General features: G+C 39.7%; 1 protein-coding gene across 1 annotated transcript; it reads left to right on the top strand.

The window, feature by feature from the left end:
- The first annotated feature begins 1,956 nt into the window (after nt 1-1,956).
- On the top strand, nt 1,957-10,417 carry LOC111819674 (protein polybromo-1-like). The gene is made up of 4 exons (XM_023727286.1): nt 1,957-2,696; nt 6,474-6,617; nt 7,246-7,362; nt 9,683-10,417. The coding sequence occupies exons 1-4, from the start codon at nt 2,595-2,597 to the stop codon at nt 9,755-9,757; spliced, it is 438 nt and encodes a 145-aa protein (XP_023583054.1). The 5' UTR covers nt 1,957-2,594; the 3' UTR covers nt 9,758-10,417.
- The last annotated feature ends 2,773 nt before the right edge of the window (nt 10,418-13,190 follow it).

Below are 13,190 nucleotides of genomic sequence, written 5' to 3'. Positions count from 1 at the left end.
TTTACGTTCTTACACTTTATCTGAATAGCAGATGGAGTACTCCTTTTATCTCCTCATACTTTTACAGTTACTAAAGTCATAAGTGGTTGATAGGGTTTTTTTAAAATTAGATTTACTCGTTCTCTTCCCTTTCTGCTGAATTCAGTTTAAAAGTCATTAGGCGAGGCTGAGCAAGGTTTTCATCTGCAGAGAATGGAGGGCAGGCTACAATAGCAGTGTCATGGCACAGGATGCCAGAGCCTGAGCAGGGTAAAGAGGACGTTCATATAGAAGGACTTCCTGGCAGCGGGGATTGGAGCCTAAATGGAGGAAGGAGGGTATCCATGTGGGGCAAGGGGTGGGGGCCTGGCAGTGGCCTGTCATGTGATGTCAGAACCTGAGTGGGATAAGGAGGACATCCACAGAGGGGATAGCCTAGCACAGAAGGACAGAGCCCGGTGAGGAGGGTGCCTGTACAGGAGGTGGGTGGTGGCCTGGTACAGAGGCAGGGGGCAGAGGCTCAGTGGGCTGAGGAGAGTATCAGGTGGTAAGGGTAGGACAGCATCAGGAGATTGGTTACATGCAGAGGACGAATCATGTAAGTAAATGCATTGTAGATAATGAGAGCCAGGCTTCTAACTATCTGAGGGAAAAAAAAAAAAAGCAGTTGACATCAACTTGATTCCAACTCATGCAACCCCCTGTCAGAGTAGAACTGTCCTCCATAGGGTTTTCAGTGGCTGGGTTTTTGGAGGTAGATCACTGGGCCTTTCTTCTGAGGTGCCTCTGGGTAGACTCAAACCTCCAACCTTTTGGTTAGCAGCCAAATGCATTAACCATCTGTACCACCCAGGAGCGCCAAAGCAGTTGCCATCAGGTTGTTTACAAGTCATGGTGACCTCATCTGTGTCAGGGTAGAACTTTGTTCCATAGGGTTTTCAGTGGCTGATTTTTCGGGAGTAGATTGCCAGGCCTTCCAGCGTGCCTCTAGGCAGACTCGAACCTCCAAGTTTTCAGTTACGGCTGAGCGCATTAACCGTTTGCTCCATTGAGACTGTCACTATCTGAGAAGGGAGGTTCAAACAGCGAGAGGGAGGAAGCTAGAATGAATGCTGTGGTGTTGGATTGAAATTGGAGATAGTGTGAATTCATAGTTTCCAATATATGTAGATAGATAGAAAATAAATTTAGATGTAATATGTATATTTTCTAGCTCTTTCCACTGAGACAGACTGGGAGCAGCAACACCGCGATAGAAATGAACACATCTAGCACCCAGATATTATTTTTGGGAAATAGCTGATTACAAGGGCTATATCAGGCAAAGTACGAAATGGTGCCAGGAAATAAGAGCTCAGAGTGTGATGGGAATATGGTTAAAGTACATAGAAGCCAGCTTGAAAGGACTCCTACTGGCCAAATTGGGGCATTTTGAGCATCGAAATAATTATAGTAATGATTTTTAACCCTTTGAATCAAATAGGAATCCATAAATCTATGCTGATATAAATTAAAAATTGAATAAGTTGAAAGTTTGATGAGGAATGGGCTTTTACATAGTATAAAGAGACTGTTCTTACAACTTTTGTATCAAAATAAAAAGTAAAAATAAATACATCATACATACCCAAAGAAATAACATGTATGTTGTAGTTCTTCTCCACTAAGGTTCTAGGAAAGAATAAAGCCTTAATGCCCAAGACGTTCTTTATACGTGATAACTTGTCTCTTGTGCACCTAGAATGGAGCTAACTACCAACCCCCATGAGAGAATTGAGAAAATAGTCACTCAGATAATTTTTCAGAGGGCTTACTTGTCTCATGGAACCCCAGTTGAAAACACTATAAAGAATGATAACAATAAACATTCATGTACCCAAAACCTAACTTAAGAAACTGGTATAACTACCTTTGGATTTTCCTGTGTGTCCCTCACTGTCCCTACCCCCCACCCCCCACCCCCATTGCCCTCCAAGCCAAGAAATAACCACTATCCTGATTTTTGTGGTTGTTTGGTTAGTTTAACATTCTGGTCAAATTTAAATGTGTCGTATGTGTTTCATCTCTGGTAAGCTCCTTGAAGCCAGGGACCTCGTTTTTGTCCTTTTTAACTTTAGTAATTCATACTAAAGCTGTATATATAATAGGTACTTGATAGTACTTGGCAGAAAAAAGTTCTGAGGTCACTAACAAGAGACTGTCCATTTTGTAAGTTTATAAAGAAGTTTGAAATATGAATGTTTTCAGCCACTATCGTACACCATCTTCATTTGCATGATATCAGTGACATGGTTTTAGAGATAATGCCCTAAACCTTAAATATTTAATATATAAAAGACCATCACAGGTATTAATTTAGGTTTTTATATCATTAATACATATTTTGCAAAGGAAACAGATGGATTTTCTTTTGTTCCCTGTTATTTCTAATAATAAGAGCAAGTCTGGTGGCAGATTGTAATATGCTGAATAACTTGGAATATTGGATATTATCCCAGATAGTTTTGAAATACGTTATAACTTTTTAGATAAATGCCATTTAAGAATGTATATATTTAAATTATAACAGAAATCAACCAGACTATTACGAAGTGGTTTCTCAACCCATTGACTTGATGAAAATCCAACAGAAACTAAAAATGGAAGAGTATGATGATGTTAATCTGCTGACTGCTGACTTCCAGCTGCTTTTTAACAATGCAAAGGCCTATTATAAGGTAAGAAAGCATCAAATCTGGAAGGTCTCCACATTTTCACCAAAATTTGATATTGTTTGGCTTTTCATTATTTATCGGTCTGATGGGTGAGTAGTGGTATCTGTCAATGGAGTTTGCATTTCTCTTGTTAGTAAAGAAGCTGAACATTTTTGTGATACGAACCGTTCTTATTTATTCCTTCTGTGAAGTGTCTGTTCATATCTTTTGCCCATTTTTCTTTTGGGTTGTTTGTCATTTTATTTATTTCTAGAAGTTTTTATATATTCTAGATACTAAGGTGTCCTGGTGGCTCAGTGGTTAAGAGCTTAGCTGCTAACCAAAAAGATAAGCAGTTTGAATCTACCAGCCGCTCCGTAGAAACCCTATGGGGCAGTTCTGCTCTGTCCTGTAAGGTCTCTATGAGTCCATATCGACTCGCCAGGAGTGGGTTTTGGTCTAGATACTAACCCTTGCTTATGTGTGTTGCAAATATCTTCTCCTACTGTGTGATTGTCTTTTCATACTTTTTTTTTTCTTGGTGTCTTTTGATGAACTTTTTTTAATTTTAATATGTAGTCAAATTTATCACTGTTTTACTTTGTGAATTATCCTTTTTTGTGTGTTGTTTCAGAAATCCCTCATGCTCAGAGTTTATAAAGATATTCTCTCATATTTTCTTCTAAAAGTTGTATAGTTTTGTCGTTTACATCTGTCTTTAGTGCATCTTGGATTGATTTTTGTGTCTTCTGTGAGGTAGGGGTCTGTGTTTTTGTTTTTCTTTTTTTCTGTAGACGTACCCAGGAGGTTGACTTGGCCATCCTTCCCTCCTCCGTCACAGTGTCCGTGCTGTCATTGTCTCCAGGTGTGCATGGATCTGTTTCTGGGCCTTTTATTCTTTTCCACTGGCTAGTTTATCTATTACTGGACCACTGTATTTCTGTCTTAATTGCTATGGCTTTATCATTTTTTATCTGGTAAGGAAGGCATTTTGACTATTCTTGGCCCTTTGCCTTCGCTTACACATTTTAGAACCATTATGTTCAGCAAGCACACGTGCGTGCACACCCACACGCACACACACACACACAAACTGCTGGAATTGACTCTGTAGATCATATTGGGGAGAACTGATGTAATTATGATACTGACTTTGGATCTGTGAATTTGGTAAGTCTTCATTTATTTAAATCTTCTCTAATGTATTTTATAGTAAAGCTTTAAATGTTTCTTCGTAAAGACTCTACAAATGTGTTTTTAGTCTATTGTTACTACTATGTGTGTGTAATTCACATACCCTTTTAAAGTGTACAGCTCAGTGTCTTTTAAAGTATATTAAAAAAGTTGTACAACCATCACCACTATCTAATTCCAGGATATTTTAATCACCCCAAAAAGAAACCCCATACCCATTATCAGGCACTCGCCATTACTCCTCTTCTCAGCCTCTGGCATCCACAGTCTACTTTCTCTCTATGGATTTGTCTATTCTGGACATTCTGTACAAATGAAATCATACAATATGTGACCTTTTGGGTCTGGCTTCTTTCTCTGAGCATAATGTTTTCGAGGTTTGTACATACTGGAGCAAAATCAATACTTTGTTCCTTTTTATGGCTGAATAATATTCCATTTTTTGGATATATTACTTTTTATTTATCTGTTCACCAGTTGATGGACATCTGGGTTGTTTCCACTTTTTGCCTGTTATGAATAACGCTGCTTTGAATTTTGTAAATGTAACAAGAGTGCCGTTAGTTGGGTACAATGCTCTACATGTGTCCATTAGATCAAGCTTGTTAATTGTGTTACTAATATCTTTTATATTCTTACTGGGTTTAACCTGCATGAACTGTCCACTTACTAAATGAGATATTTTAAAATCTCACTCTGATGGTAAGTTTGTCTATTTCTCCTTATAAATCTGTTGATTTTTGCTGTATCTATTTTGAGACTATGTAAATAGGAGCATACCAATTTGAATGGTTATATTGTCCTAGTAAACTGAACCTTTTTGGCGTTGTATAGTCTTCCTCTTTATCGCTAGTAATGTTGTCTGCTTTAAAGTCTGTTTAGTCTGATATTAATATAGCCATACCAGCTTTATTTTGGTGTTTATCTTAGCTACTTTTTTCCCCATTCTTTTACTTTCAACCTTTTCGTATCTTTTTAATGCTGATGTATCTCCTGTAAACAACACATACACGAATTTCTATTTATCTAATTGGTAATTTTTGCCTTTTAACTGGAGCATGTCATCTCTTTACAGTTTTAGTAATTACCGTTATGTTTGGATATATTCCTACCATCTGAATTTTTACTTTCTGCTGGTCTCAGTTTTTTATGTTGTTTGGTCTGTTTTTCTCTTTGCCTCCTTTCGGGTTTTTTTTTTTTTTTTTTTTAAATCCCTCTTATTCTCTCTACTAATTTGGAACTTGTAAGAGCTATTGAGATCTTTTAGTTCTTCTCTAAGAAGTTTTAACATGCATAATTAACTTATCAAAGTGAAAAGTTAATCAGCATCTTAACCCTCCTTCCAAATAATACAAAGTCATTAGAATAATTTGACTCTGATCACCCTTTTCTTTATTTGTGCTATGGATGTTGTGTATTTTAGTTCTCTTGGGACAACTTTTTAATTCCATAGAACAATACTATTGTTTTATCCAATCGAGATTTAATTTTGCTCACAAATTTACTACTTTTTTATTCTTTTTTTATGGCTGTTGAGAAGTCATCTGTCAGTCTAATCGTAGCTCATTTGAAGGTTATACGTGTCTTTTCTTTCTGACTACCTTTAGTATCTTCTTCTTCTTGTCTTTTGTGTTTTACAGTTATACTGTGGTATGTCTAGATATGGATGTCTTTTATTTTATTTATGTATTTTGGGAATTGTTGGATTCCCTAACAATTACAGCCTTGAGGAGCCTTGAAACTAAAGCTTAGGTTCATCTTGTCTTGCAGATGCACTCAAGGTGAATGTTGACTTCACGGTTTTGTTTGCTCATCAGGGCCTCCGCTTTTACTTTATTTTTGCTTTATGAACATTCCTTCCTCATTACTGGCAACCCATGGAGGCATTTAAAAAAAAATTTTTTTTTTAACATTACATCAAACATTGTTTTTAATGGAAAGGTTTAGTCAGAGTTCATACCCACTATGCTTCAGGAACAGAAATCTTCACATAAGTATTAAATAGTTTAAAAATGGAAATAATATCAGAACAATCATTAGCTGATTCAGACTTTTAGTCTTTAAATTGTTTTTCTTAGTATTTTATTAGTAATTAGCCTTAATTTAGCAAACGTTTATTTTCTGCCTCACGTCTTTCTGTAACGAGATAGGGCATAAATAAGTAGAATAATTTGATTTCAGAATGCCTTTAAAACATACACTTAGTTTCTCAGAAGGGGGATTGAGGCCCATGTATCCTTTAATTGTTGTTGCGTGCCACTGAGTCGATTACAACTCTTAGCGATCCTATAGGACAGAGTAGAAGTGGCCCTAGGGTTTCCTAGGCTGGTAATCTGTATAGGAGCAGATTGCCAATCTTTTCTCCTTTGGAGCATCTCGTGGGTTTGAACTGCTGACCTTTCAGTTAGCAGCCAATCCTTAACCGCTCTACCACCGGGGCTCCTTTCCTTCAGCCATAGGATTGTTAAATTTGTAAATGAGTTTTCATAGTTATGTTTTAGAATACACGTCTTTGCTAGAACAGGATGCTTTAAAAGTAGTGACAATTGATACACAATAAAAATACTAAAGTAATATTTTTTTCCTATTCTCTTTGCCAATGTATAGCCAGATTCTCCTGAGTATAAAGCTGCTTGCAAACTCTGGGATTTGTACCTTCGAACAAGAAATGAGTTTGTTCAGAAAGGAGAAGCAGATGATGAAGATGATGAAGAAGATGGGCAAGACAATCAAGGGGCGGTCACTGATGGAGTAAGTGTGCAGCTGGAACCTCTGATGGGTGGGCTGTCTGGGAGGTGGGCAGGTAGGCCCCCTCCCTGCCTATGGTTTTTTCAGGGCTGCTGTGAGCAGCTGAGCTTCCTGTATAGTTGTATTGGGAACCGGAAGGGTATGCAGGCATGCGGCTAGAGTGTCCCACTCCAGTTACGAGGGATCCTGGGACAGCCTGGAGAGTGAGTGCCATTTGTGGTGGTTTTCACGAATTCCTCTTACACTAATGCATATTTGTGGTTCACTTTTAAAGAGAATCTTCATATTATCAAGGACTAGTCCAGTATTAGTAGATTGAGACATCATGTAATGGTAGGCAGTATTGTGATTAAAAGTTGGAGAGGCAGTGAAACACCTTAGTTGGGAGTATTTTTGTGAGTTGAACTGGTCACTATTCCTAAAACGTGCCAAGTGTGTACCTGCCTCTGGAACTTTGCAGTTGTTTTTTCCTCTGCTTACAGCATGCTTTCTTTGGCTTTTCTGTGACTGATGCTTTTTCATTATTGAACTAACTTCAGAAGTTTAGGAGCTATTTAATATTCAGCATTTATTTTTTAATTTCTCTCACCAAGTACTTTTTTCTCTTCCCTTCTCTCCCCCTCCCCCCAAGTCATCTCCAAGTTACTTGAAGGAGATCTTAGAGCAGCTTCTTGAAGCCATAGTTGTAGCCACAAATCCATCTGGACATCTAATTAGTGAACTTTTTCAGAAGCTGCCTTCTAAAGTGGTAAGTGATGTGATTAAATACAGGTGAAGAAAAGTGTTTGATTTTTTTAAGTACTTCACAGTTTTTATTAGCTCTTAGTAAACAAAGGAAGGTTAAAGGAACGTGTGGGAGGCAGCCAAGAGATCCTATTCGTGGCCTCAGCAGCATGCACAAAGGACATGTTCCTTCATTTACTTGGCCAGGAGGGTGTGGGTTTTTTTTAAAATTTGTGTTTTTGTTTTTTTGATTGGTAATTCATAAATGATTAAGTAAGCATCTATACTGAATCTTTTATTTATGAAAGACAATAAACTCTCTTTGCTGGAGGACAGGGTGAGAGGAAGAGAAGTGAGTTCTTCCTCCCTTAGTTCTTCTTGATCCAGTGTTGGGGAAGAGAGAGAGACAAATTAGATACTCTTCTGCTCCCATAAGGAAGAGGTTTTCTGGACAAGTGAGACCCTCTAAAAGTATCAGGGTCCCTTACGGCTTCACACCCAACAGGCAGGTAACATAGCTGTAGGTTTGAGTCACTTCAGCTAGGAGAACTGCAAACATTTCTGTGGCTTCAGCAGTCTTATATTTCTAGACATAGTTGTACTTTCTAAAGTACTCCACTATAGCATTTCACCTCGTTGGGATCATTTACTCTTCTGTCTGCCTCCTTCCCTAGCCCCTGAATTTCTTAAGGACAGGAACCTCACCACATTTACCTTTGTGTCCCCTGCCATGTGATTGGGCCCCAGCAGGGAATAGGTGCACAAGAAGTGCTTGTTAAATGATGAGTGGCTTGCTACTTTCCCCACAGTCATTGACCAAACTAGTTATTTAAAGGCATGTCTTGATTAGTTATAGGACAGTTATGACATCAGAAACAAAGCATATGACTGTAGCTCTCCTGGGTATGTGTCTGATTAGAAATATATAATGACTATGTTGGTCATATGATGTAAAATTATAGAACAGAGAACAATCTTTACTCAGGACTTACTCTTACTCAGTAGTGATTATGCCACAAAGGGTGATTTGGCACATTAAACCTCCGTATCTGGTTCCTCCATGCCAGGAGGGCCTTCTGGGTGGGACAGCATGCAGCAGGAGGTAGTTGGGGAAGGCAGGTTCCCATTGGTCCCTCAGACACAAAGACTGAGACCTGGAGGGAGAGGGCAGTTTCTATCTTTTAAGTCCTTCCCAGACAGTAGCTGGCTGAGCAGGAGAGGGGATTGGGAGTATGAGGACCAATAGCTTGGATTACTCTGTACCCTAAGCTGGGTAACCTTACCACAATTTGTCTTCTGAACTGTTTCTCAGTGGTAGAATTGGTCCAGAGCAGAAGGGGCAGGAAAGGTGTTTGATCCAAGCAAAGGAAGGATTAGGGTGAGGAAGATAGAGAGGGGAAAGCTGAGGGATCAGATGAGATGCGGCGTCGTTGAGATCATCCCCTCAGCCTGAGTGAAGGCTGTGGCCTCCTGCCTTACGTTGTTGCTGCTCAGTTTCCAGTAGGGTTTGAACAAGTCAGAAGAGCCTGGAGAACACAGTCTGACCTCCCCTGACACCTCTGTCCCCCAAGGAGACCAACTTTTGACTTTTGGTCCACTTCAGTTATTTCCTCCAAAGAATAAAACCCATAGGAGAGCCTCAGGCACAGAATGCACTCTAGCATTGTGAGATCCTTCAAGGACATTCCCTTGACATGCTTGAATTCTTTTCTTGTGATGGGCTAATAGTTGATAAGAAATCAGAAATTGGGTATAATTTTGCTTCGTTCCTATAAAGTAATTTCATTTAAACGCTGTTTTATTTAAAAAAAAACAAAAAAGTTATTTTGACTGAAATAAGTAGAAGCATTAAGTTAAACATGAAGCTTTTACATCTTACTACCTGACTTCTTCTAGATCCTTAAGAATTATTTTAAGAAATAGGATTTAATTATGTTATTTGAACTGGAAAATCTTAAAAAGCTTATAATGAGCCCATGAAGAACATTTCTCTGCTTCATTTCCGCTTCATTTCCAGGCATAGATGTCTTGGGACCTTAAATTAAAAATTGTATGCTTCTGTGAATTTAGGATTTTTAAAGCATTAGATTGTAGTGTGTTAGTTGTATAATGATAAGTACCAAGTATAAACTCCTACAACATGCTATTGGATATTTTATGAAGGTTGTTAAAGTCAAATTCTTTTTGTTTCATATATAACAATATGCTGTACTGTGTTTCTAGCCTTGAATCTCACCAAGCTGCTCAACTGATTGTATGAGTAACAGATTGTCAGTGCGTTCGCTTGTCTTCTCATTAGCTGTATACTTTCACTTATTGCACATGCCTGGGTTTTTGTCTTCCAGCAATATCCAGACTATTATGCAATAATTAAGGAACCTATAGATCTCAAGACCATTGCCCAGAGGATACAGGTATGAAGGTGACCATATATGGTTTAGGGCAGATTGGCCTATGGTCTTTTTTAAGGGCTTTTAGAAAACAGAGAAGCAGATGTCTCTATAAGGGGTTACTGGCGATATAATGTACACAAATTAGGGTAGTGTTACCTGATTGTAGCATTGGAGGAGGCAGTTTAGTGTCCCTTTTCCGTTTTTTCTGTAGGGAACAAAACAAAATTCTCTCTGGCGTAGTAAATCTTGCTCTTAGGACAGAAATTAAAAAGCATTGGCCATGGACATTTCTAATTGTGAAAGCTGCATTTGGTAATTTCTTGTTTATTTTTAATGCTTTCAAAATAGTTTTAGGGCATCTTAAACTAAGGCTATGGCTGCTAACCAAAAGGTCGGCAGTTCGAATCTACCAGCCGCTTCTTGGAAACCCTATGGGGCAATTCTCCTCTGTCCTGTAAGGTCCCTATGAGTTGGAATTGATGGCAGTGGGTTACAACGGATCGTTAGAGTATAAGCTCAGTGAGAATAGGGACTTGTTCTCTGTTTCCCCCTCTGTATCCCTGTGGTGATAGCAGCAACTGACACTCACAGAGGCTTGCTGTGTGCCTGGCGCTGTTCTGAGAACTCTCTGTGTGTTAGCTAATTGATTCTCACAACTCCATGAGGTAAATACACTCACAGAGGCTTGCTATGTGCCCGGCGCTGTTCTGAGAACTCTCTGTGTGTTAGCTAATTAATTCTCACAACTCCATGAGGTAAATACTATAATTATTCCTGTTTTATGGATGAGAAAACTGAAGAAGTTAAGTAACTTTCCCAGGTCACAAACTAGTAAGGAGAAGAGCTGGGATTTGACTTCAGGCATTCTGACTCCAGATCTGTGTTCTTAACCCCTGCACTGTTATTGCTTCTCCACAGACTAGGAACTCAGTAAATATTGACTGAGTGAATAACTGGATGTTTTATTTAAAAAAAATAAAAAGTTTTTGGAGTGAAATAAGTAGAAGCATTAAGTTAAACATGAAACTTAAAAGGTTAAGAAATTTACAGAGGTTAAGAGCTAAATTATACAAAACCAATTGTCATCGAGTTGACTCTGACTCATGGCGACCCCATGTGTATCAGAGTAGAACTGAGCTCTGCAGGATTTTCAGTGGCTAATTTTCAGATGTAGATCACCAGGCCTTCCTTCCCAGGGGCCTCAGGGTGGACTCACAACCTCTAATCTTTTGCTTAGCAGTCGAGCGCATTAACTGTTTGTACCACCCCGATACTCCCTAAATTATACTAGAAAGCTAGTTTTCAGAGTTAGACTGACATGGGTTCTTTTCCTGGCTCTGCTACTTACTAGCTATGTCAGTTTGGTCAAGTGACTTGCTTGCTTTCTCTGCCGTACGTTGCATATCGTCTCACCTCTTTGCAGAGTTCTAGGAGTCACTGATAGTGTATGTAAAGCATCTGGCGTATCTCCTGTGGAATGAGGCCTTGGTAAATAAGAATTAGTGCTCCTTTCAGGATAAGGAGGACTTGGAGCTCCCGGTAGATGAAGCAAAAAGGAAAATGTAATGTGTTATATAGTCTCATTGTGAAAGGAGACTGAAAGTACAGTGGTTTGCCAGGAGGGACAAAGTTTCCTTGACTTTAAATTCTAAGAGTGTTGTATAGAGTAACAGCGTAGTAATTACTGGTACCACAGATACATTTTCCAGAATGTTAAAATACAGGTTCCCTGATGTATCATCTAGGAGCCCTGCTGGCCCAGCGGTTAAGCACCCAGCCACTAATCAAAAGGTCAGTGGTTCAAACCCACCGGCCGCTCCATGGGAGAAAGATACGGCAGTCTGCTTGTGTAAGGATTAGAGCTTTGGAAACCCTATGGGGCGGTTCTACTCTGTACTGTAGGGTCACAATGAGTCGAAATCGACTTCACAGCTAGGGGTTTGGTTTTTTTGTTTTAATGTATCATCTGCTTTTTAAGGTAGCCCACTACCTGATACTGAGAACGACCCAGTCTCCTGGAACCTAAAGCTCTGGGATTTCTAACATCTATCTACGGGAAGATGTTTTCATAATATTGAAAATTGTATCTGATCTTTAAATACCTCTACCTTAGCCCCAACCTTCTCTGTATGACTCGTCACTATATCTTGTTCGTTCTTTCTTCCAGAGGTCCCACAGAGTCACTTTTGTTTTTTGCTATTCCCCTAATAAAGATCTTTGTCCTCTTCTTTTCAAATCCTGTTTGAATTCCTTCCTACCTCCCTGATGAAAGGCTCTCCAGTCCTTTTTGCATATTGCTTCCTGACTTTGGCTTTCTTCCTGTCATTCTGCTGCCCATGGATGTAAGCTACCTGTTTTCTAATGCCTGCTGAAACTAGTCACAGCTCCTTATATCAGTTCAACAATAACCAACTCTGGCTAACTTAAACAGTAAAGGAATTTATGAAAAGGGTTTTGAATAGTATGTGGAATTTTGGGGAAGGAAGGCTAGAGAACTAGCTGAGAAAATAGTTAGAACTCAGAGTCGTGGCACAGCTGAGATCCTGCACAGCCTCTTTTGGCGCCATTGCTGTTACCACTGTCATTTGCCACTGGGGGCCCTGGTTGCTCACTGCTCCACTGCTGGACTCTAGTCCCCTACAGGAGTCAGGAATTAATTCGTGCTGTTCCCTTGTCATTGCTTTAGTCCCTCAAGCCCCAGCCATGCAGTGAGCTGACCCATGGTTATTTCCTCTCACCCTGAATGCCAGACTGCACACAAAGCAGCCATCTGCCCGCTTTTACTCTCTGTAGTGGTTGGTGGGTCCTGCCTGCCACTTGTGCTGGGATTCCCTCAAAATAAGGTTACTCCATTGTCAGGTAGCCCCACATGGCAAATAACCAGCCACTCTCCTGTGCCTGGCTCTCTGGATTCTGACTTATTTGTCCTTACTCTGTTTGTGTAGCCTGTGTTTACAGTTCTACCCTTTCCTGCCCTCCACTCAGCTTAGTCTCTTCAGTCTCTGGAACATGTCCTGTTCAATTCGACTTCCTTCTCATTAGTCATGTGTACCTTTTACCTAGAGTGCCTCCTTCCTTCCTTTCCTTTGTCAGGTGAGGCAGTTACAGTGACACCTGTGAGAGCCGTAACTCCTTGTTTTTCCAGGTCTTGCAAGTTTTCCGCCTTTGATAGGGTGCAGCTTACCACTTTCCTGTTGCTGTTGGTGGAAAATGTTTGTGTTTTCCTTCTCTGACGGGTTTCCGCCTTACACAGGTCCGGCTTTTGCAGGTTTTGCTGTGTATCAGTCTCCCTGGGTTATTTTGGATTGAGTGAGCTTTAACATGTAAAAGCTTTAGCATGGAGCCTAATACATAGTAGATAAACTCACACAAGGTTGGCCTCTATACTGGAACGATGATTTCTTATTTTGCCTTAAGTGGGCCATGTAACTGAAAGGGTTTTACTTCACACTGTTAAGCC

The sequence above is a fragment of the Trichechus manatus genome, unplaced genomic scaffold (assembly GCF_000243295.1).
Source record: "Trichechus manatus latirostris isolate Lorelei unplaced genomic scaffold, TriManLat1.0 scaffold00001, whole genome shotgun sequence".
Taxonomy (NCBI): domain Eukaryota; kingdom Metazoa; phylum Chordata; class Mammalia; order Sirenia; family Trichechidae; genus Trichechus; species Trichechus manatus.
This window is presented reverse-complemented; position numbering and strand designations above follow the sequence as displayed.